The sequence below is a fragment of the Urocampus carinirostris genome, chromosome 9 (assembly GCF_059441175.1).
Source record: "Urocampus carinirostris isolate Australia breed hairy pipefish chromosome 9, RoL_Ucar_1.0, whole genome shotgun sequence".
Classification (NCBI taxonomy): Eukaryota; Metazoa; Chordata; class Actinopteri; order Syngnathiformes; family Syngnathidae; genus Urocampus; species Urocampus carinirostris.
In genome coordinates, this window is record NC_142357.1 from 30,173,247 (window position 1) to 30,199,559 (window position 26,313).

The 26,313-nt window shown below is 40.3% G+C and overlaps 1 protein-coding gene across 1 annotated transcript; it reads right to left on the reverse strand.

Moving 5' to 3' along the window:
• Nucleotides 1-977: 977 nt before the first annotated feature.
• Nucleotides 978-21,049, reverse strand: mchr2b (melanin concentrating hormone receptor 2b). The gene is made up of 2 exons (XM_088343480.1): nt 20,285-21,049; nt 978-5,187 (listed from the first exon to the last, which is right to left on the reverse strand). The coding sequence occupies exons 1-2, from the start codon at nt 20,674-20,676 to the stop codon at nt 4,548-4,550; spliced, it is 1,032 nt and encodes a 343-aa protein (XP_088199606.1). The 5' UTR covers nt 20,677-21,049; the 3' UTR covers nt 978-4,547.
• Nucleotides 21,050-26,313: the final 5,264 nt, after the last annotated feature.

The window sequence follows — 26,313 nt, forward strand, 5'->3', positions numbered from 1 at the left end:
CAAAAGAGCTGCATTTGATATCGATATGACTTTAAAGATTTTGAGCTAAATGTAACATTGGGATATTGGCATTATCGTTGCATCTTTCATTTCAGGAACTCTCTTGATCAAAAACTCAGATGATTCTTCTTTGTGGCCGGTCAGTTGATGTCGCATCATTATACTGTGTCGCTCACAAATGGGGAGATTTCAGACTCACAAAAAGGGTAGGGTTACTTTAACTGGATTACTTTCAATTACTTTTGGATTACTCCAATACCAAATATGCTAATAAAAGACAAAAGAAACTAAATATGAATAAATTTATTACATTTTGTGCAGGCTTGGAGAGTAACGGAATACATGGAATGGCAAAAACGATGTTGGCAAGCTGTTTGGATTTATTTTCATTTTGTTTCTGTCGCATTTTATGTTAGTTTTGCCAGAGAACAAAGAGATCAAAGCCAGGAGAGAAAGCTTATCACGTGTTGTGAGTCATAATTTTATTCATATTTAGTTTCTTTTGTCTTTATATTCGCATATTTGGTATTGAAGTAATCCAAAAGTAATTGAAAGTAATCCAGTTAAAGTAACCCTACCCAACCCTGAAGCTGGTCTAACTTATGGTCTGGTGGTGTACCAATATTTTGGACCTGAAGGATTCTACGCAGGAGAAAACGTATCTTATTTGTTACATAAATTCAAGACGGCAAGGTACAAAAGAGGTTGTTGCGGTTTTAATATATAAATAGAACAGTTTTCCAAGAAATTAGATTAAATAAATGAAAGCTTAATAGAAATCCAATCAATTAAATCAACAATAGTTGCTGACTTTAAAATGAACATTTTAACCTTGTCCATGTGCCATCTAGCATTGTGTATGATCAATCTCTCTATACAATATTTGCCACCCAGAGGTAAACGTCTCATTCAATTGCTTTGAACAAACTGTGAGTCGACCCAGGTTAGCAAAAAGCCTCTTTTAATTCAATGCAGCAAAAGCAACAACAAATTCTCATTAGCGCATCAGATATTCTTTCTATATGCACCATTAGTTTCACTGACAGGAACAACACAACTGCTCTTGGACAAGCTGTACATTCCAATGAAAAAATCACAAAGCTAAGACCTTTTGAAATGAATGCATAAATAGTGTGAGATCAGCTGAATGTCACGACATCAACTTACATTAAACTTTATGTGCATTGCGTAAAAAGAAAGGTTTTTAACTGAGGGGTTGTTTTACTTCGTTTTCCAGATGACTTTTCAATCATAGCTGATGTTTTCTTTATTCCAAATCACGCGGTTGTATTATTTAAGCACACAACAACAAAAACTGAACAACCAAGACACATTACGGTGACAGTCACTATCAGATTGCTATAGCAGTATATACTGTATATTCTGGACCATATAAATATTAGGGTTTGTTTTTTTCATAGGAGGGTGTCTTCTGACCTTGGACAAATGATTTGGTACACCCTGATTGCTTTTCGGCCTTATAAAATTTGCAGACAGAGGGGCACTTTGGACTTACTGAGACATAAAAATGTCATGTGTTTTACATTTTATGCTAATCCTGGAAGTCATTTTTAGTTTAAGGAAGGAAGAAATGAGTGAAACATTTATTGTGGACGTCACACAAGGACAAGGCACTCTGGAGGTAGAGCGGTCGTTTTTGTCATGATTACTGAGCCTGCTCCTTTGGCGCCAACTGCCTCGGACGCTGATTGGCTCCCTGTCACTTTTTAAACCCCCGTCTTTGTTTCACCGGTTGTCAGTCCGTCTGTGAACCTCAGCTTACGCTAGGCAAGCCTTTCGACCCTGACTCTCTCCAGTTCTGGTTCCCGTCTGTTTCCCGGCCCCAGCCCTTTTTCTGATCTCGACCACGGTTTTGGCTTCCCCTACTGACCTGTTTTTTTTCCGCTCTCGACACTCCCATCACTCGCCACGGAAATACCACTTCCGCGTCTAAGCAACCTGCTCCCCGCGACCAGCGATCTACGAATCGTGTGTACTATCCTTTCCCTTCTTTCCAATAAAACTAAGACAAAGGCACGCAAGTGGGTCCTGTCTCCGTTCTGGTCCTGACAGTTTTGGGACCAAATAGGTCACAGGTTCTATTCCCGGCTCCTCCGAGTTAAATGTGAACGGGTCCTTGGGCAAGACACCCAACCCCTGAGGCATGGCGTACTTTGCATAGTGTGTGTGAATGGAGAAAGTGTGAAGTGTCTTGTACAGTGCTTTGGAGGTCATCAGTGACTGGTAAAGCGCTGTATAAATGCAGTCCATTTACCATTTAAAGCCACAAAACTCCACATTAGAAAGAACTTATACTCCGGAGGAACTTTTGCGTATCTATTTTTTCAACCCTAGTTATGTTTATTCAAACTGGTTTGACATATTCCATGGCAACAGTCCAGAAAATACAGTAATTTAACATCCTGGAGTTGCGGTTGGTTTTGAAAAACAATGTTCATGTGACATCTTGGTCAAAGTTACATTTTGCCAGCGCACACAGTACAAATTATACTGAGCATCCTTCATCTGGAAGTTCATGAACAATGCTTAGATTCAGACCCCTTTGCGATTTAGCTTGAAGACAGGACATGTGAGCATAAGAACAATTTGGTTAGACCACAAACAAGGCAAACACAGCACAAACATGATTCAGAACACAGATCAGTAAATTGAACACAATGCTAGCAATGACAATGATCTTGTTTTTTTTCTACCCGTACACTTACCACATGATATATTACACAGACGCCAAACATGTGAATTCAGTAATGTCAATCATCCGTTTTATTTTATGGCACAACGATGATAACTTAATAAGCTAAGACCATTTTCTGTAACAAGATCATCTTTTCCTGACATTCACAGAGCAGTCGCCACAAAAAAACTATGTTGGTTGTTGAATCCTGTGCCAGCCAACAGTCTCTCTCATGTTTAATACTAAGATCAATACATTATGTACAACTCATCTCGGGTTGGATTTGGATGGCTTTTTATCATTTCATTCTTGACTGCAATTTTGGGCATTCACAGTGATGATATTTAATATTTTTTCTCCAAAAAGATGGCATGAATGTTCAGTTGAGAAATTTGCATTCCATTGATGACGCCTTTCACAGTTTCAGTTGCCTTTTATAGTCTTCCCATGGCCCTTTGTCAAACAAATATCATTTCAAAGCCATGATGAGATTTCGAGTGGGCAGTCTTTCTGTGAAAACAACATGAATAAAAACACAATGAAAACCATCATCTACCGGTTGTGGTCCGCCCATGTTTTCCCTATAACTATGGTAGCTCTTGACTTAGTAGATAATTGTTCCTGTAAGGTCAAAATAAATCTGGAACTTGAACTACTCTCTCAAAAGACATATATCAATGACGATATTTTACAAAACACCCATTCTGAAATGATGGAATTCCAAAAACAGTTTACCTACATTCTAGACCTGATTTCCCCATCGTCTTTGAAATTACCTTATTAGCCACATTTTACAACACTATAAATAGTATTTGTCTTGGACTTACTCTAAAAGATACAATTTTAAATACATATTTGGATTTGTTTCTATTTTGCTCACAAAAGTCGGAAATGTTGATTACGAACAGTATTGGAATGCAAAATTCCTTGCATACCTTTAATTTCAGGCATCCTAGTTTTCTGTTATTTCTTCATTAGTGCTAGCAATGTTCATTAAGTCACTTCAACTTACATTGACTATGCTATTGTTAGCCATAGTGCAGGGTCACCAACATGGTGCCCGCGAACAGATAGCCCTGAATAACACCTGAAAAACCGGCAGACCAGTTCTGAAAATAACTCAGCAGTAAATAGGTCATGGGGATTTTCTAAGCAATTTGATTTCTAACTGGATGGAAGAATTATTGACATGATCAGTGTATTTTTAATATTTAATTTTCTAAAATCCTTTTTGAAATTGCCTGTAATTAGCGTCTGTAAATCACTAGCTGCCGTTATACAAGGCATTATTTTAGTAGTTAAACAAACCTATTTTAATCATACTTCTAATAATTTCAACCTGGTATTAATATTGTAATAAGATAGTGAAAACATAGTAATAACAAAATAAGTTGTTATTTGAAAATTAAAAATCAAACTGGTAGCCCTCCACGTTAATCAGTAAGAAAAAAGTAACTTTCAGCTTCAAAAGGGTTGGTGAGCCCTGCTATAGTGGCATATAATAAGCAAAATAACAATTTGACAGCATAGTAGTTTCAATATTAACATATGTAAAATATGTCAAGGGAAATGTTGTACATTTAGTAGTTCAAACAGATTTGTAGCTGCATTTTTTCCTTTCAATTACATGACAACCCGTCACAGTCACACTCGAATTGTACTTTAGCGTCCCTTCTTCCGTTGTCTGGATGCCAAGTAATCAGTCTTACATTCCCTTGAAAAATTGTCATCTCTTGCTGAATGTGACACCCTCTGCCTGGTTTCTTTCTCTGATACAAATTTCACAGGTGGAATTTTTTCTATCCGAACAAACAACATGTTTAAGTCTCTATAATGGAAATGTGTTTTTTCACTATATGGTAGTACAACGATAAACGGGGTCATTTGCAGAGGTGGAACCCTCGGTTTTGATGACAGTCATCTTGGAGGAGTGTTGGGACCGGTTTGCTGTGCTTCTGCGGCACAGACGTTCACGGTAATTTTGAGCAAATATGAGCAACATCAGTGGGTTGATGCAGCTATGGGAGTAGCTGAGGCAGATACTGATGTTGTAGGCGTAGATAAAAGCAATTGTCGGGGTGTTGTTGCTCAGGTTGATCACCTGGATGACGTGGTAGGGTGACCAGCAGATCAGGAACAGGGCGATGACCATGAGCACCATCTTGGTGGCCCTCTTGGCCCACACAGTCTGCTTGCGTTTGACTCGACGCATGGAGCTGAAGATGTGGCAGAGGGTGAGTGTGTAAAAGGTGCTGATGATGATAAGGGGGATGATGAAGCCCAGGATGGACTGGTACAAGGTGTACCAGTACATATCTTCGGGCCCATCTAAATACATCATGCAGATCTCCAAATGCTGTCTGAGCACCACTTTAGCATACATCATGACCGGCACGGTGAGGAGGAAGCTGCCGATCCACACTAGCACATTGATCATGATGGTCCACTGGATGGTCCTCCGCTCTGAAGTCGGGTGAACGATGGCAATGTACCTGCGGAAAAAGAATTAGCATTTTAACAGTATGCTGCTATCTGAAATGAAGGCGATAAGAGGAACTCTGCAGGACTTTCAAAGAGTATGTTTTTTTTGTTTAATCCCTGATAGCTACAATCAAATACAAGGACCTGCTTATGTAATGCGCATTACTTAGCCACAGAAGAAAATGCAGCAAAGACTATGCAAAAAGGAGTGACGCTGAACTAAAAATGTTTGGTTATTTTCTTAATCTCCTTACATAGCTCTGCATTCTCAGCAGATTTAGTTTTCACATTTTATTATGTATATTGGACAAGCAGACTGGATTGAAATAACTATGGGCACAAAATATGGGGTTTTAATCCCAAATTCCTGATGTGAATTCCACTGATTTCTCTGGAGTTTTACTTTTGTCAGCACGAGTAATTTTGCAACAGCATGGATCAAAATTTTCAGCCAACAACCAAAGTCAACCCAAACTTAATGTACAGTTGAGTGTATGCAGCACACTTCAAAAGAGACTTTAACGTTCTTGCAATTGTCCGAAGGGCATTCAGATCAATTCTAGTTAATCTGTTTGGAAACAGACTCTAAAAGTGCATGTATTATGTACATTGTTAGCATGTAAAATTGACTCAGATAGCAGCCCTACTTATATGTCTTGACTGGATGGATGCATGCATGCATGCATGCATGCAAGATAGATCGATGTATCCTTCAAAATTGTACAATCATAAAGACACTAGCTTATCCTTACTGTATACATTATTGTCATCGGTCCTCACCCCCCCTGCCCCCCCATTCCTACTACGTATAATCTTCCGCCTTTCACAGTTATTGTCTATGTTTATTGATCACTGCAACCAAGGACAAGACGCCGCAAAAGTGTATGCTTCTGTCTTAATTAAATGATTACTTTTTAAAAATTATTCTCACTGCAGATCTTCTATCAATATAATTATAGTTATTATCATTAATATCCCAATCAAATCTCTTATCAAGAAGTTTTATTTTGAATAGGTGGCATTGATTACGTCTTTTGAATGCTATGATTGCAACTAGCTGTCACGGTTGCCATGGCGCCCAATTGGCCCCCGCCGTGTGGCGCCAGCTTCTGTAACAGTTGCCATGGCGCCCAATTGGCCCGTGGGCTCCAGCTGCAGCTTGTTGACAGATTGGCTCCCTGTCAGTATTTACAATCTGTCCTGTCAATCCCCTTTTGTCGGTCCGTCTGCGAATCTCCGTTTTTAAACGGCAAGCCCTTTTTCGCCTGTCCTGTGTTCTTGCTGCTGTTTTTCTCCCGCTACGATCTGTTTGATCTCAACCACGTCTGCTCTCCCGTCCCGAATTACGACCTGTTTTGATCTAGACCACGTCTGTTCTCCCGTCCCGAACAACGACCCATTTTCTGAAACTGACCACGTTTTTGCCCTTCGATTCCAGCTACTGACCCGTTTTTTTGCCATTCCCGACACCTCCATCATTCGCCACGGAAGTCCCACTTCCGCGTCCGAGCAACCTACTCCCCGCGACCAGCGATCTCCGGATCGTGTGTGCAATCCTTTCCCTTCTTCCCCAAAAAACAGTAAGGAACGTTACGCGAGTGGGTCCTGTCTCAGTTCTGGTCTTGACACTAGCTTGATGTTTAAATAAGCCCAGAAATAAATATGCATCAATAGAATGGCACAACTCCTGGGGAGTATTATCTCTCCCCGTTGGACATTTGACACTTGATATTCTGCTGTCACATTAGGAAGCAAATTAAAAAACAAACGCGGATTGCCTTTGGTGGTATTTCTTTCACCCGATTGTCAAAGAGAATTAATCCAAAGCTACTTCCTTCTCTGTTCAGTCAAATTCGTTAAAAAAAATGAAGGCGACATTTTGGCTTTAAATGGCCTTTAATCCAACTAATAGACATAACAGGCTGGCACAAGTTAATTAAAAAACAGCTTGGAGCTTAAGGAACAATAAAAGGTCACTTGTTGTTTTTGAGGGAAATATAGAGGTACAGGTAACTATGTTGCAAGGTTGAAATGATTGCTAATATTTCCATATGAATTAATTTTGACTTTGTTTAGACGGGTGCCTTTTTAATGCTAGTGTGATTGGTTTTAATTGCCACAGTTAGGAAGATAGTTTTAATTACTTCATTTATAAGGGCTCGTTTCAGTTCCGTTTCTATTAGGGTTCATTTTCAAACGTCTGGTTGACCTTTCTCAATATGGATGTGCAACAAGGAAATAGGTAAAATAAAAAAGTATCTAATATTTATTGGCATTGATGGAAAAAAATATTTTTTATATATAAATAAAAAAGGTTTCTAGTATAACGTCAAAGGAGCTCTATGAAATTTGGATTTTTTTTTTTTTTACTTGCTTGTGCTATCATTACAGGCTCTGTTATGCTCATTATTTTGCACGTGCAAGTACATGCATTTCTTAGACGTTTGAATAAACTCTTCTTTTTCATATTTCTTCGGGTTTGCCTGAAACAGGAATTTTGGTACTTTTACCTTCTCAATGAAACACTAATAACCAAATAATAATACACTAAAATAATAATAAATACATAAAAAAACACTATGACGAGCATGAAGTCACTCTACACCCCATTCTTGTGCCCATATTCGTCCCACCTTTAGTATTCCGCACTGAACAGCTATGCTAAAAGTAAGATAAAAGCAGATAGTTGCAATAGAAAAGTAAGCATAAGGTCTCTTTGAACTCATTTGGGCATTGTAAACACATACTTAATAGATAAAATATTTAATTTTCAACTTTTTAGGACACCGCAAACGACGTACCCTACATTTTTTTTCCAGTAATTTCCAAAAAAATAGAATCCTTTTAATTGCTTCCCCTATTTTAATCTTAGTTATTTGATTTTCTTAGATTCCCACCTTGAAACAGTATGTGAATTTCTTGAAAACAACATGTAAGACAACTTAGCCTAGCATGGGTGATTTTGGAAAGCAAATATCCGTTTCACACTCATAATAGCTCTCAAAGGGACAGCTTGACAAAAACAAATGTTCTAACTATAGTATACTTGTTGTTGAATTCCTATCGGAAGGTACACTGAGCTCTGATGAGGTCTGGTAGGTTAACTGAAATTGTGTTCAGCAGGGAGAAGCGTTCTTTCCAAAAAGCCGGCATTGAGTTAAATTAAATGTTGTCGAAACAAACGATTTTTGGATGCAATTATGAATTTAATGATGTAAGAAATCCCTCGTATCGTTTCTCGGCCTGATTACTAAGGATTTAATCATATGAGTCTCTTGACCATGTTGTGCTAATTATAATCGTGTTATTAAAGCTTTTAAAATATACCTGTGTGTCTCAAAAAACCCAACACATAAGGAGACTCTTCAACGATCATTAAATGGGAGCAAACTCAGTAAAGTCGAAGGGGGCTAGTCACCTTTTTTAGCTGTTTTAGGGTGATTTGGGGTTTATTGCTAAGCATTCATTTTTTTACCATGTAAACTCGAAATCTGAATAGAGAGCGGTGGCTGTCTATTATTATTGAAAAAGAGCAAACAGCGAAGTGAATGCGTGTCCCCACTGACAATGGACGATTAGATATTCCCACGTGGAGTGAGCACTTCATTGCTGAGCCACCGACAAGGGGTTCATCTTGTTAATTATTGTGCATATGGCGCACGATCCATGCACTGGGGTGGTGAGGGACATAGAATAATTGCATTAATTCTGAATACTTTTTTTTATCATCTTTCTCTGCCTGTCTATCTTTTTATATATCTATCGATGTACGTATCGATCCATCCATCCATTATCTGCACCGCTTATCCTCAGTAGGGTCGCGGGGGTGCAGGAGCTCATACGAGCTGTCTTCAGGCAGCCGATTGAACACAGAGACAAACAACTCACGTGCTCATTTACACCTAAGGACAATGGACCAGCCAATTAACCTGAGATGCATGTTTTTTTCTAAATGTGGGAGAAAACCGGAATAAACCCATGTAAGCACAGGGAGAACATACAAACACCAGGATATCTGGTAGCTGGATTAGATCCCATGACCTCAGAACAGACGCGCTAACTCAGCTGCTGTGCTGCTATGTATATATCTATCTATGCACTGTAATACTTGTCACAAGCCAGAAACGGAGACAGGACCCAAAAGTGTTCGTTTTCACTCAGTTTTATTTAGAAAGAGAGCAGTGCTTAGTTCCACGATCCGATGATCGTCGGACACGGGTAGCTGTTGGCAAAAACGCGGAAGTGGAACTTCCGTGTCGAGCGAGAATAGTCGTAGGCAGCGGGTAAACTGGTCGATAACCAGGACGGGAGAGCAAGGGCGGTAACGAGTCCAGAAACGAGGTCGGCAACAGGTATCAGGCAGGCAACGGGGCAGAACAGGTCGATGGCCGGGATGGAAGAGCAGGGCAGAAAAGTGTTCCAGAAACAGGTCGGCAACTGGTATCAGGCAGGAAAAAACAGGGCAGGAGAAGATACAGAGCTTGCCTAGCTGAAAGCATAAGTTCGCAGAACGGTCTGACACTGGTAACAGGGGGGTTTAAAAAGTGGCAGGGAGCAAATCAGCGACCAGGGCTGTTGGCGCCAATGGGGCAGCCGCAGGTGCCCCGAATCAGTAATCATGACAATACTACTACTACTACTACTAGTCTACTACTACAATTACTAGTCTACTACTACTACTAATAAAAATAATAATAATACACTTTATTTTAAAGCACCTTATATACAAAGGTGTTTCTGGATACAAAGTCATAAATACAGTAATGCACGCGCTGCTATTGGCCACTACCATGTATTTGTCTCATGTTCTGATGCTCTTTGATCATTTATTAAAACATTTACCGTATTTTCCGCACTATAAGGCGCACCTAAAAGCCTTTATTTTTTTCCAAAAGCTGACCTTGCGCCTTATAATACAGCGCGCCTTATTTATGAATCAATATTAAGTCGCAAAGTCTTGCAACTAATGCAGCAGCCGCCGCCTAGATTTCCGCGGTGTATGCTGGAATGTATTTACCGGCGTTTCATTGGCTAACCAATGTGTCAATCATCATTTGAATCGATCACTATTGGCTAAAGTTATTCGGAGGTAAAGGGGGGCGGATCCTTTTTATCATTTACAGGCTGGCATAGGCTAAAGGGGCAAAACAAAGCCTGCAATTGGCCGAAAAGATGAATGTGAATAGCATGTTGGGTTGACGGCATAGAGGAAACAGTATTTTACTATTCTGTACTGTATTTGTAAATATTTTACTCTCCTGGATTTACTACACTCACGGATATAAGAGGACCATGGTTGCACATTATTATTGAACACAACGACTTCGGTGAGCTACTCCGGCTATATATTTTCCCTGTATCTTGTTTCAGACTGAACTCGATGTTTCTGTGATAAGCGGTGCAGATAATGGATGCAATGGAGTGTCTATTTTTAAATTAAACTCAATTCCAAGTGTTTATTGTCATATGCATGTCTAAAAAATAGAAACTAAGGAATGGTTGGCATTTCTTGAATCCCAAGACTTTAACCTTCCGAATGGGATTTGGCATTTGAGTGACATCGTACGGACACCGCATCCGCACGTGTTTTCGACACGTATTTGTTTTTTTGCAAGCTTTGGGAATGTTAAGGGGGTAATAAGTTGGACTCAACTATCTGACTGTTTTGTCCACGTTCCCATTGTAGCGCCTTATAATCCGGTGCGTCTTATGTATGTCAAATATAGGACCAAAAACCATTTTTTCGGGGTGCGCTCTATAACCCGGTGCGCCTTATAGTGCGGATAATACGGTACTTTATTTTGTGGGGCTTAGAACGGATTAGCTCATTTACATTCAAAATGCGTCTCTGCTTAAGATTTTTAGGTTACGGAGCTACTCTCAGAACAAATCAAACACGTAAGTAGAGGTACCAATGTATTTATCTTTGTATACAGCTGTGTACATATCCGTGTATTTTTCTATGTATCTCTCTATCAGTCAGTCCGTCTGTCTGTCTGTGTGGTGATAAAATTCATATTTTCCCAAGAAAGTTGCACTAGTGTATAATGGCATGAATCATGTATTATATTCAAATATGTGAGCTGTGTGTTCTGTATTTCTTAGAATTCCTAACAGAGTTATGCTCTGGAATGTAAATTTCCCTGATAATCATTTAAAAATCTGACTGGCAACTTACTTACTGTTAAGGAACATTCTTCTCATCACCCATCATTCTTATCACAATATAAAATTGCTGAACAATTATTTCAGTAGTATGTTATAATCCATAAATTGCATATTTACTTTTAGTTTAGCATGGAATTTATTTTTTTATCTTAGGTGTCCATTTACTCTGTTGTGGTCTCTTTGATAATACATTGCTAACAGTTGAATATGAGTGCAATATTTTTGATAGATACAGAAGCACTTGACACAAAAACGGAACCATCTTCAATTTCATGCCAAGGTAGGTTTTGTTTCTGGTGTTTGGGAATCTAGCGAACCATGCTGCACTTTGCCAAGTGTTCCGGTATTGTGCCTAAATCCGACTCCCTGCAAAATCGGACTCCCCTTCGCATGAACTATCTTTCTCAGCACTGCGTTTCCAACAGAATGTTTGCCGGGATCGTTGGGTGAATTAAGTAATATTGTTTTCCTAGAATAAAACAAAAAAAGCGATAGTAGTCTTTATAATGAGTTGATTAAGACACGCAAAGGTCACCAAACCCCAGAGTCGACACGATGTAGCTAAATGCTTTAATATTCACGAGCACAACTATTGAACACAAGTAAGCTTTATTTGGTGTACTAAAGTAGCCATATTGTATAATGTCACCACCATGATTTTGAAGTCTTTCAGATTTTTCTCTAAAAAGTTAGAGGGGAGTCAGGTTTGGCAGGGGTTGCCAAAATCTCATCCCCCCAAAGAGTACCGTGTTTCAGATACTTATCGGGTATCATTCTCTGATCTCAAGTATTTCATACTATTCTCTCGGAAGTTATGGGGGGGAGGTGTTGTCAGATTTTGGCAGGTGTCTCATTTGTAATGGTCCTCTGGTTACAGCGATCAGTGAACAACTGCAGTGCTATTCAAAATAATAGTGTAATGTGACTAACCAGAGTATCCCTGTTAATTTAGCACAGACGCTGCCCTACTTACAAACGAGATAGGTCGATCGTTTGTAAGTTAAATTTGTTTGTAAGTTGCTTCAGTGCTATATTTTGTATGTTTAAGGTTTGTATAAGTATGTTTAAGGCTTGTATAGGTAACCTGGATTGTTTTGTACAAAAAAATAAACATTTCATAAAATAATATTTAAGATAAATGAAGTTAAGTTTAGCTTACTTTTGAATGCACTTCAAGAAGTCTTACTTTTGTGGTAGAAAGTGACCGGAAAAAAGCGATTCAACAATTTACTCAACCGCATTAAGCTTTCTTATTCCACTTTCATTTCAAATGAAACGGCTCGCCTCTTTACACTTAACACCAAACATATTGAATGGATGCACAAGATATTAAACAATAAAAATGTCAAAGTTCTTAGCGCGCTGGAGATACAGTATACTGTAGTATGTTTAAACATAAACTGGGAGTGGAACAGGAAGAGGAAGAGAGATTTCTTCTTTGGGGTGGATGCTGGGTGAGCTCTCACAGCGCCACCTGCCAGTAGTGACGGAAAAAAGCCTGTCCTGTACTTGGAAAATGTGCACACAATACAAAATCTAACTTACAGCAATGTACGGATAATTTTCGACATCCCAAAATGTTTTTTTCGTATCTACCGTTTTTTGTTACTCTAATGTTTGTAAGTAGGGAAGCGTCTGTTTATTTTTTATTGTTACATGCCAAACAAGTTTCCAGTAGGTGCAGTAGATTCTCAGAAAACAAACAAGACCCAGCATTCATAATAGGCACGCTCCGAAGGCTGTGCAATTGGGCAAATAGTTCAAAGGGTTGTTTTAAAAAAAAATAGCAGTGTGGCAACCAATCTCAGAATTCATCAATTTTCAGGAAGAAAAAAACAAACCAGGTGTGAGTCTGGTAGCGCCTATTTAAGGATGATGAAGCCAGCACAGGTTGAAGATGCATTTGAGGAAAATGGGTCTTTCAAGACACTGCTCTGAAGAACTGTGTTTTTTGACTCAGTTGATTGGAGAGGGGAAAAACCTTTAAAGAGGTGCAAAAAAATATGATGGCTGTTGAGCTAAACACTATATACACACTACGATCGCTACAAACGTTGTGTTGGAAGCGCAGTGCTGTCAAGCATGGTTCACGCGAAGGGGAGTCCGATTTTGCAGAGGATTCAGATTAAGACACATTTTGGCAACAGAGTCTTCTCTATTACATGCCTCAAAGCCGCTGACACTTGTGTGACACATAATAGACTTTAGACCCGGCGAAGTCAGGTCTGAGTTCTGGCTCAGTTATTGTAATACAGTTGTGGTGTGTTTTTTTCATTCCAGCTACAAGCAACAGTTATAAACATACTGTTAGTGCCATTTATTCTCTTAATGATTGAAGAAAAAACACCTTGAATGTACCATTTTTTTAGGTCCAGCTACTGCAGCCTCCCACGTGTGGAGTTTGCATGTTCTCCCCGGTTCCCTCTGGGCACTCTGGTTTCCTCCCACATGTATGTCACCTGACACATGCATAAGAGAGTGAAGTGTATGTATCTGTGTGCCCCGCGATTAGCTGGCAACCAGGGTTTCCCTTGCCCACCGCCCCAAGATGGCTGGGATGGGCTCCTGCACCCCCGTGACCCTACTGAGGATAAGTGGTGCAGATAATGGATGGATATAATTTTCACAAAAGTACATATATTTTTTGAAAAAAAAATACATTTACTGTAAACAGTTATTTTTTTCATCTTTCTATAGTGAAAAATAGTAACTGTACGGTGAAGAAAACACCTTTTTGTGATAACATTTTAAGTTTGTGCTATGGTACTTAGAAAAAACATCAGTGGGCCGCAAATGTCCCCGAAACATCATTTAGGCACCAATCGGAAGGTTCATGCCATCCATCTATCCATCCATCTGTCCATCCATCCATTGTCTTCCGCTTATCCGGGGTCGGGTCGCGAGTACAGCAGCCTTAAAAAGGAAGCCCAGACATCCCTATCCCCAGCCACCTCTTCCAGCTCATCCGAGGGATCACGAGTAGTTCCCAGGCCAGCTTTGAGACATAGTCTCTTCAGCGTGTCCTGGGTCACCCCCGGGGCCTCCTGTCGGTGGAACATGCCCGGAACACCTCCCGAGGGAGGCGTCCAGGAGGCATCCTTATCAGATGCCCGAGCCACCTCAACTGGCTCCTCTCAATGTGGAGGAGCAGTGGCTCTACACAGAGTCCCTCCCGGATAACTGAGCTTCTCACCTATTCTCTAAGGGAGAACCCAGACACCCTGCGGAGGAAACTCATTTCAGCCGCTTGTATCCGGGATCGTGTTCTTTCGGTGATAACCCACAGTTTATGACCATAGGTGAGGGTAGGAACGTAGATCGACCGGTCGAGAGCTTTGCCTTTTGGCTCAGCTCCCTCTTCACCACGACGGAACGGTACAGGCAGACGCTGCACTCACCCATCTGTCGATCTCCCGTTCCATCCTACCCTCACTCGGGAACAAGACCCCAAGATACTTGAACTCTTCCACTTTGGGCGAGATCTCATCCCCAACCCAGAGGGAGTATGCCACTCTTTTCCGGCTGAGTAGCATGGTCTCGGACTTAGAGGTGCTGAATCTCATCCTGGCCGCTCCACACTCGGCTGCGAATCGCTCCAGCAAGAACTGAAGATCACGGCCTGAGGAAGCCAACAGCACCACGTCTTTTGCAAAAAGCAGTGACGCAATTTTGAGGCCCCCAAACCGGACTCCATCCCCACCAAGGCTGCGCCTATAAATTCCGTCCACAAACGTTATGAACAGAATCGGTGACAAAGTGCTGCCCTGGCGGAGTCCAACCCTCACTGGGAACGAATAAATACCAAAAAACCACAAAAAAATTGACAATGGCCAACCCAAATGCTCAAACAAGTTAAGTACCTTTAGCACCCAAGTTGGTCATGCTTTCGTCCCTCCAGATGGAACAGGACACAAGAAAGCGGCCATGTTACTCGAGTTAGGATGACACAACACACTCTTCTGTTCAACAGCAGGGCCCAACTGCTTTCACTGGTTTACCCCTGCCAGCAAGGCAAAGGGAGGGGGGCGGGAGACCGAAAGGTCTCGCAAACCCTAGTTATAGGGTCGCTAAATGTGAGAGGATGTGGAAGTAAAGTGACTGAGTGGAAGAAAGAGATCAGAAGGAAAAATACACACTGTCCTTTTAATCTAACAATGGAAAATTGGGGCTTTAGATTAGATTACAAACCGTAATAAGTAGGACAGACGAAGAAATCATCAAAACAAGCCCAGGCAGTACAAATATTAGTCCTGGTTATTCCGTACTAGGACTACAGTGATTAGTGACGTTGTCGAAAAAAATCCATCATAGGAGTAGTCGACTATTGTCGCCAGACACGTTTTTCCAACTGAGTGAGGCATCTCTACATAAATATAATCTCTGCTGAGAGTTGCACATGCACAATAGCGTTGTTGTCTTAAGAGGTTACATATACTAAAATACATCCATCCATCCATCTAAAGTGTTGAGTCATTTTATACTAGATTCGACCAATAAAGACTTCTGTAAACTGCTGCCATACTTTGAAGAAGTATGGCAGCAGATTGGTTATTCAAGAACCTTTGAAGATAACCAAATGAGAACAAAATGGAGTCAGACTCGCCTCAGTAAGTTTCAAGTAACATTCAAACCAATACGGTTTTGATGACATGCATTCTATTAAATGCATGCGGTCCAAAGAACTAACGTCTGTTGTTATAACGTAAAAAAACGATAAACGATAACAGTTGTTTTATTTAGTGTTCTTCTGCTGCTAATGAGCTTATTCTTGGTTTACATTACATTACATTTACATTTTAATTTATGACATAACGCCTGTCCCTAGAAAATGGACAGGTTTATTAATGGATGGATGTCCCTACTCACCAAGCACTACACCTAATCAGTTTTAGGTAGCCCATTTTTGTTTAACTTTTGTACAAACCTGTAGCATGTTACAATGAAACATGTATTTTTCATTATACCAATTTTTCCCATGTTTATATCATTTACCACATAATTAAATGAACTTCATGTTAAATTTGAGAACAAACAATGATTCTCAGATTATTCGACTAATCGTTTCAATAGTCTGTGACTAGTCGACTGATAAAAGTGTCACGGTTGCCATGGCGCCCAATTGGCCCCGCTCGGGTGGCGCCAGCTGCGGCTCGTTGACGGATTGGCTTCCCTTCTATTTAAGCTCAGTGCTCTCACTCTCCCTTTGTCAGTCCGTCGCCGAACCTCTGCCCCGCAAGACGCGGGTTTTGACCCTGTCTGGTTTCCTGCCTGCGTTTCCTGTCCGGTGTCGTTCCCATCTATTTTTGTCCTGTTTATTATTATCTCCAGTTCTCGTTTCCGTCTGTTTTTGTCCCGTTTATTATTATTTCCAGTTTTTGTTCCCGTCTATTTTGTCCTGTTTAATTTTGATATCCTTTTTTGATATCAATCCTGTCTGTTCCATCCTGTCCGGTATCGACCCCATCTGTCCGATATCTGCTCAGGCAATTGGTATCGATCTCGTCGGCCTCTGGGTTCCTGTTATTCAACGCCAAACTGCTGCCTAACGTGCATGACTCCCCATTTTCTGTTAAATAAAAGGCTTGTGTGAGAAACGTAACGTATTTGGGTCCTGATCCTTTTCTGATTTATGACAAAAAGTTGTTAGTGTCAGCCTTAATATGTGGTGACAATTCTTTTGATGCAACTGACTCAAATAATTAATGAATTGAAGGTTATGTAAATTAAGGAGTACTGTAAATTCCGGACTATAAGCCGCTACTTTTTCCCCAAACTTTCAACCCTGGGGCTTATTCAGTGATGCGGCCAATTTATGTCATTTTTCTAACGGCCGCCAGCGGCGCTCGAGTACAAAAGGTAAGATTTAGACCGGTGGAATATATGCGCCGAGGAAGACTGCACCTTCTTAGCTTGTGCTCAAATTAAATTAGTGTAGACATATCCTCATCATGCAAATTGCAAAAAGAAAGGCACATGACGCAACTTTCAAGCTAAATGCAACCGAGCAGTCCGAAAAAGAAGGAAACAGAGCTAATACACGTAAACTTTACAATGCGAGCGTGTTGCTAGCGTGTTTTCGGATAAGGGAGCGTGGGACGACGTCTGTATGAAAATGTCTCTTTCCCGTACTGAAGGAAGACGACTTTGATGACGTCAGTTATAAGGAGGAAGATGAGGACGGTTTACCGTTGTTTCTACATGTACGGTATGATTTTTTTAACATACCCGTTTACTGTGTCGCGAGCGTGTTACTAGTAGCGTTTTGCTACCCTTCACAGGCACGGTTTGGGATGAAAGTTATAATATTATTATTAAAGCTTTGAAAACTCTCTCGGTGTACCGTCTTTCTTTGTAAATATGTGTAACCATGTATAATATGTATTTGCAACTGTATATTTTTGTAATGTATTTATTTTAGAAACTTATTCTGATATGTTTTGCACGAGCAAATGAAAAAGATGGGGCGGGGCAAACGCGGGCTGACGGGAAGTGGAGTAAAGGTGAGACGTGTTTGTGGACGCGGCCGACAATAGTGGATATATATTTTTCCCACCCTTACCCTTGAAAATATACACTTTTTTCCTTGGATTACTTTCAACGGGCACCCGGACTCTGCAGGTCTGCATCAAACCTTAAGTACCGGTATCATTTTCCGTTCATTTTGCCGGCCGTGACTTTTGGGCTGTGTCGGGTATGGGTTACTTTTGTGTTTGTGTTGCATTTTTTCAATCTGGGCGCATGCGGCTAATATACAGGTGCGACTTGTGTATGTACAAAATCGGTTTTCCTCCCGAAATGTGGCGGGTGCGGCTTATAATCAGGTGCGCTCTATAGTTTGGAATTTACGGTAGTTATATTTCATTTCCATTCCACTCGATTACATTTTGTTACATTTATAAGTAGCATCAGGCCCTTTTGTGGACAGACATTACACAGTACATATCAATGACAATAAAGATAATGCTAATTCTAAAAACTAAAAATATTAGTGTGGTCACTCATGTTAATAATCAAACAATGGCACATTTTGGGGTTCACATTAAATACTAAGAGTGATAAAGGGAATGACCATAGAACTTTACATGATCTCAAAATTGGGCAAGCTGAAGAAATACGCCGAACATGCCAACCTTTTAACATTAATCAGTGGCAAATGTTATTACACACTCTATTTTCGGCCATGAAAAACAACCCTGTCTCCAGAATATTAAATAAACAAAAAAACACGTGCTTGTTTAAAACTGGGAGTGGCAAACCTTTACCAGAACGGTGATCTAATGTGATCGTTGCGGCGGTTTATTCACGCTCTGATAAGATAAAGCAACCGTAGACTTAAAAATTAATCTCGAGATTTTTTTGTAGGGTTTAAGGCGGTGGTCTCAAAACTATTTTATACCACGGACATACTTAATATTCTCACAGACTGGGCTAATATACATAAGATTAGTAGTAATAATAATGACGATAATAATGATAATAATAACAAAAATAAGCCTAAATTCAGTGTAATCATTAGACCACTAATGCTTCATTCATCTCTGGTACTGTGAGTAAAAATAGTGCGATGATGAGATAAAAATCGAATGCCTTTTCCTATGTCATCTACATGCCCTGTGGTCTGATGGTTAGGACTTGGCACTTTCACCGCTCAGGTTCGATTCCTGTTTCATCCAATAATATGCAAATGTGGTCAGCAATGTTTTTCGACTGATCATTCATTGCAAGTACGGTAATATACTACGGTAAAACCTTGCGTATAATGGGCACCCAAATTTTGAGTTCTTTTGTGGGTAAAAAAATAAAGCAGTTTCTCTCTCAAAAATAAGGTCTATAGTGCATAAAACTGTACTTTTGGTGAATATGTATGACAATTATATTTCTAAAATTTACATTAATTGGTGATGACACGATTAAATACCGTGTTTATCTAACAATACCGAATTTTGGGTTTGCCTTAGATCAGGAGCATCAAACAGGCCCGCTAAGGGATTGAATCTGGCCCGCAAGACAACGCTCGGAGAAGCGTAAGAGAAAAACGAGCTGCAGGTTGAAATATGTCCACTTGATGGTGCCAAAGCCAGGTGCCTCTCACAAACGCTGAACTTGTATTTCTTGCTTTCACTCTCTCTGTCTTTCTTTTTCTCTATATTTGTTCCTCTTTGGCTCTTTCTTTATGTGTCTTTTTACCTAGTTTTGCTCTCTTTTTTCGTTTTCTCTCTTTGGATTTCTTTCTTTCGCTCTCTTTCTTTACCCATCTCTCACTAATTCTCTTTTTATCTCTTTTGTTTCTCTCTTTCTCTTTCTCTTTCTCTCTTTCTTTCTTTCTTTCCTTTCTCTCTTTCTTTCCTTTCTCTCTTTTGTTCCCTTCTCGCTCTCTTTTTTTCTCTCTTATTTACTTTCTCTCTCTTACTTACTTTCTCTCTCTTTCTTTCTCACTCCCTCTCCCTCTCTTTCTCTCTCTCTATCCCTCTCTTTCTCTCTCCCTCTCTTTCTTTTTCTCTCTTTCTCGCTTTCTTTCTCTCTCTTTTTCCTTTTTTTTCCTCTCCCCTTCTCTCTCTCTCTCTCTCTTTTTCTCTCTTTCTTTCTCTTATTCATTTCTCCTTTTTTCTTTCTCTCTAATCTACTAGTCCGGCCCCCGACAGAATGTTTGTTCTATCGTGTGGCCCCTGAGTTAAATTGAGTTTGACATCCCTGCTTTAGATTATGAATAGGGTTCAGAAGACTGGGCATTTTTGTATCAAAATTGGGCAAGCACAAGCTGTATAAATATGTGTCCTGGTTATTCTGTCCAGTCCTGATATCTTTTAGATGAATAATATGTAACCTTGATAGTGAGCAACAATTATTATTATTTATTCCTAATACTAAGATATGTATGGTTGAATAACATTTTTTGATCAGAGCAAATAAAAAATTACAGGGGGAAGAAAGCAGACTTACCGATCAATACACAGCACGGTGACAATTCCCACGGTGGTGAACTGGTTGCTGACATCGACCACCACCACCGCCTTGCACATAAAGTTCCCGAAGACCCACTGCCGATCTCGAACCAGTTGATGAATATTGAAGGGCATGACCAGCAGGAACAGCATATCAGCAATAGCCAAGTTGAGCACATAAATGTCCGATACCATTTTCTTCTTGCACGCAGCCACCGCGTAAATGACCAAGCCGTTTGCCAGAACTCCCACAGAGCACAAGATGCCATAAATGGAGGGGAAAATGTGCATGAAAGTGGTGATGTCGATAAAGCTCACCGCAGAAGCGGTCGCGTTTCTGCATGACGGCTCGTTGGAGTTGTTCTGGCAGAGAATTTCCGTGTCATTCATCTTTATTAGGGAGCGGAGGGCAGCGGGAGTTTTTCTTCTTTGCGCTTCTTTTTGGTTCGAGTGCGCGCCGTGCGTCCTGCAGTAAGAAAACTCTTCCTTTTGGGGGGGATTGGAGTGCGCGCAGCGGGTCCCGCAGCAACCAATTTTTCTTCTATATGTGGTTCGAGTGCGCGCCGTGCGTCCGGCAGTAACCAAACTCGTCTTTGTGGTTCGAGTGCGCGTTGTGCGTACTACCGCAACCAAAATATTCCTCCTTTTTGGTGTGTGCGCCGTGCGTCCTGTAAAAACCCAATTCAGGGCGCAGTGTGATGATGACCAGGAATGGTTTAATAGAAATGCAAGAGCAGCTTTGCTCTGTGAGGCATGTCTAATGTTGAAGGGTCGCAGGGGTGGAGTGACCAAGGGGTGTGCACAACTCTCGAGGTTTGTGCGCCACGATGCAGAAGTTCCCTCCCTTGCAACACGACTGGCTGTGTTAGTAATCAAGCAAATCAACAAGGAAGAATTGTGTCTTTTTTTAAATTTATTTTTATTACTTCACTGAACATCGTTTTCCCTCATAAACCTTTAGTTAAGGGCTTGATGATACTCCATGCTTTTTCTTTCATCACACTTATGAACAGGGGAACCTTTTTCACCCAAAGAGCTATAAAAGCAAAAATATTTTGATTTTTTTTCGTTTGTTTTTTGAGATTCTCATCATATATTTTAAGACAAAATTGACAAACCCGCTCTCCAGGCAAAAGCTAATTCATCAGCGCGTTTTATTTCACTGTGTGATGTTTGGTCATTTGATAAACTAAATCGAATATTAATGCCAGAGACTATTTCCCATATCAATATAAATATACCACTTAAAATTTGTCTCCGTCCTGCAGTTGCACAAGTCTGGTGAGGCTCATTTTGACTGCCATTTTTGTCCTAAATATCTGTTTCAAAACAAGGTGCAAGCAAAGTTCTTTTGTAAATATGTCACAAAATGCTGCAAACAAGGATACCAAGGTATTCACCTTCAGGCACTGGGGCGAGAAAGAGTGCGGGTGTATAACTCTGCCCATTTCTACCACTCACCCAATCAAGTTGCTCTTGGTGCTTTGATAGAGCTCCTTGGTAAAATGTTTGTTCTGTGGCTTTCAATCATAAAGTGTTTTAACAGTGAACAAAAATTATTTAATGAGCTTTTATATAAAATATTTTAAGCAATATACAGCCACAACGGCTTGAGACCTTGACAGTAATCTCCAGTTAAAATTGTGTCTTATATATACTGGACCTAACCCTCGATAAATCCATATTGATATTGTTTTGGCTTCACGTGTGTAACCCCTAGGAACCCCTAATACCCCCAATAAGCAGGTTAGCGCCTTACATGGCTGCACGGCCGCTTTTGGGAAATGTGAAGCACACTGTAAAGCGCTTTGGGAAGTCTTGACTTGAAAAGCGCTATATAAATGCAGATCATTTCATTTCATTTCATAAGAAGTGACCACAGTTGCTCAGGAGGGTGGCCACTTTCCTGTGCACACTGTGGAAGAATAAGCAAGAGCCCTTGCTGTGGACACTTTCAGAGGGCTACTTCATTCCAAAAGAGCTGAAATCATCAGACCGTGACTAGTTTATAGAGATTTCCCTACTGGACATTGAGGGGAAGGTCTTCTGGACAATCATCGCCAGAAGATTGTCCTTATATTAACTCGCCAATGGCTACATTAATGCAAGTGTCCAGAAGGAGGGGTACCAGGTAACTCTGGTTGCCTGGAACACACAACAGTAATCAGCCAAATAATTAAGGCTGTGAAGAGTAACAGGACGTCACTCTCAGTGGTTTGGCTATATTTCACCAAAGCATACCCAAATGTGCCACACCAGCTTATCCACACCGCACTGCGACATTAACAAGTACCGCCAGAGGTCATCAAGCTGGTGATGTCTCATATTGCCTGTCTACAAATAAGGTTTAGTGTAAAGCAGGGGTGGGCAAACTTTTTGAGTCGAGGGTCGCATTGGCTTAAACATTTTTTGAAAGGGCCAGGAGGAGAAAAAAATGTTGATTACATTTTTTGTATATAGTGATACAGTCTCGAATACAAACCTCAGCAATACCTGAGTGTAGCTCCTATGCTGTTAGACAGAGGAAAGAAAAGCTAATGGACTTGTTCTAGGTTTGAGGAGTGGTAATATTTATTTTGTTAAATATGTTTAATTACGGGCAGCATGGCGTGGCAGTGGTTAGCGCGAGTGAGGCACAGTTCTGAGGTCATGAGATCGAACCTTCCTGTGTGGAGTTTGAGTTTCTCATCTGGGGAAGAGAGCTAGAGGCATACTGCAGTCTGTGTAGCACCAGCCTCTGCTCACTGAACCACATTCTGACCAGCTGCCCAAAAGCTCTGGCAGATAGGCGCTACCGGTGGAGACACGACAAAGTCTTCACTGAGGTTGCAAGGCGGGTCGAGCTTCAGAGAAGCCAAACCAACAAGCAGGAACCAATACCACTGAGTCTCCCAAGCTTTGACCAAAGAGCAGGAAAATCCCAAAGGGAAAACGATTCAACCACCTACTATAGCTAGTCTTTTCTCAGGAGGTAATGGCAACTACCCTCCAACCGAATATGATCATTTTTCCTATGAGCTCAAAGTCTATCTTTTTAGCCGAACTCACTGTTCCCTGAGAAGACAGGTTAGCTATATCTCATCAGGAAAAGAGGGCTAAGTACCAGGACATTGTGGATGAGGCAACCATCGCAGGATGGCGTGCCACCATCCACCCAATTGAGGTTGGCTCTCAGGGTTTCCCTGCCACATCTTTGCGCAGTTTTCTGCAGAAGATTGGACTTGATTCCAAACAAGTACAGAACAGAAAGCTATCAGGGAGATAGCCACAGTAGTCGAAAGCAGTTCCAGGTGGCTGTGGCTGTCAAGAGGTCTACAGGTTAAGGGGTGAATCACCTGTGACCCTGAGATAACTGCTGAGGATGCAGAGGAACACCCTGACACTCCCCTAGTTAGAACCTTAACATCCACATTAGTAGTTGCTCCCACAGTATCTGCTTGTAGCAAAGCACCTCTGGTGTTTATTTCATTTTAATATGGGTCACGCTAGTTTAAACTCAGCATCTTGATTAATTTGTGTTCGTAGAATTTGAAGAAAACTACTCATGTAAATATTCTCAAATATTTTAACTTCTCCCCAAAAAATTGGAAAAAAAGGTACTTTTACTGCTATCTAATATGGGAAAAGAGAAACTTTGTAAGGGATGTACTTTGAGGCATCGATTAGTATTTTAGTAAGATTCTAAAAATAGATTAAGCCCAACCTCACTACTCCATTTATATGGAAACAATCGATTTTTTTAATCAAAACGTTGTCAACATTTGAACAGGGTTTTATTTATGTATTGAATAATTGTCACCCCCAATGCCTTTCGAGGTCCGGTAATAAGGTACACTTAACGGTGAAAGAAAAAAACAGGAACAGACAAAACAGATTATAATTCCACTCACTTCAAAGTGCCTATACTAAGCCAAGAACATTATCAGGGACCCCTCTCACCCCCATCATGGATTGTTCACTCTGCTAGCCTCTGGGAAGAGGTACTGTAGTGTGCGGTGCAGGACCACCAGGTTCCACAATAGTCTTGTCCCCCTGGCCATTAGACTGTTAAATGGTCAATCAAACACATAGTAAATCTAACTGCTGCTAATCTGTACATCTGTTGGTTTTGTTTGACTTTTTTGCACTACTGGAAGTTCTTTATAGCTAGCCACTCCTTGCACATCTGTTCTCCTCTGCACTATTGTACTACAGTGTTATTGTTACTGTTTACCTGACTTGTTTACCTGACTGCCCATTTTGCACATCTGGTTAGCTGCTCCTCTTGCACTCTTTGCACTACTGTAAAATACTATACATAGCCATAATTATTTAGTATATTATTAGTACTCAATACTCCAACTCAATACAACATTTTATTTATATCTGTACATTCAAGGAAACTGTGCGGGTCAGATGTATCGACATTTCTTTCTGTATACACGTGTACTAGAATGACAAAAAAGTAGATCTGAATCTGAAATAAAAGAACAAAAAAACAAATGTTTGAATATGTGTGAAAATACCTAATGGTATTTCACTTCTAAAAACAAGGTATTTGTGTTTTTAAGAGTATGGGTTTGGAAGCAATATCTGGCTAATTTCATCCTTTTCCGAGGGCAGCCATTTTGATAGTTGTTTTCAAGGAATTGGTACGTAATTCGATGTTGTCCAGGTATGAGCAACAGCCAATCACTGTTCACCTGCTTTCTGAAGCAGAGTCATGATTGGTCATTCGCCAAAGGTTGAGCAGCAGGATGCCAATTCTTGAAATGGCCACACCCAGGGACAGTTAGAAACAGTTTTGATTCTGAACTTAACTCTTTAAAACACAAAATACCTTGTTTTTACGATTGATATACTATTAGATCTTTTCACATATGTAATATTTGTGTATTTAGATTTTGACACAAGTGGAATTCTACTCTGTTTTGTCAGCTCCTTTTTTCGTGTTTGACCGCAAATCGTATCGGCGAACCTTGAAAAGAGTTGAGGATGACAAGACATCAATAAATAATTAAATAAAAAAATTAATTGCTGTTCAAATGCTGACAACCTTTCTATAGAAAAAAATACGAGATCGTTTCTATGGAAATTGAAGGGTGAGATGGTTTAAAAATGTATTTTCTAAATCTTGTCAAGAAAAAAATAATCGATGGCTCAAAGTACATCAAACAAAGTGTCTCTTTCCCTACATTGCATTGCAATAAAAGTTCCTAATTCTTCCAATATTTTAAGGGCGCTTTTTGCCAATATTTGTTGGGTGCTATTTATACAAATATTATTCATTCATTAGTTTGGTGTTTGTGCAGTGGTAGGCAATCAGAGCCTGCAGGGTCTTCCCTGCTGGCTTGAAAAAAATCGGAATCATGTGATGTTAATTACAGTACAGACGCACCCCTACTTACAAACATTCGAGTGACGAACAACGGTACATATGAACATTTTTTTCGGGATGTCGAAAAATATTCAGACATTAGTGTGAGTTAGATTTTGTATTGTGGGCACCTATCCGAGTAGAGGACAGTACTGCAGTGCTTTATTCCGCCGCGTGAAGCTGTGAAAGGTCATCCAAAATCCACCCTTAGGAAGAAATCTGGCTTCTACTTCCTGGTTTGTGTGTATACACACTGCACTGTGTCTCTAGCACGCTAGGAAATGACATTTTTATTGTTTGATATTTCGTGCATCCATTCAATATGGTTGGTGTAAAGGTAAAAGAATAGGAGAGTCGTTACTTTTGAAATGAAAGTGGAATAAGGAAGAAGGATGCTGTTGAGGGAATTATTGGATTGCTTTTTTTTCGTCCATTTTTTACCAGGTAGGAGGAAGTCCCCAAACTCTTCCAAAAGTATTTTATACTCAACTTTATTTATCTTTATAGTTAAGTCATGGTTGTTTGTGACGCCCATAACCACAAGGAGTCTCAAAGGGCTTCATAGACCACAAAATGTCAAGGCCTAATGTGTAGCTTTCTTTTTCAGTACTATGCTTTATCATTCAGCCTGCTTTGTAACGTTATTTTATTAAATGTTTATTCTTCAGTTT

Bases quoted from the DNA above. Each gene is read 5' to 3' on its own strand.
- mchr2b (XM_088343480.1), bottom strand. From the start codon at position 20,676: ATGAATGACACGGAAATTCTCTGCCAGAACAACTCCAACGAGCCGTCA. The intron at 5,188-20,284 runs GTAAGTCTGCTT...CTTTTTCCGCAG, and splicing joins ACCGTGCTGTGTATTGATCG to GTACATTGCCATCGTTCACC.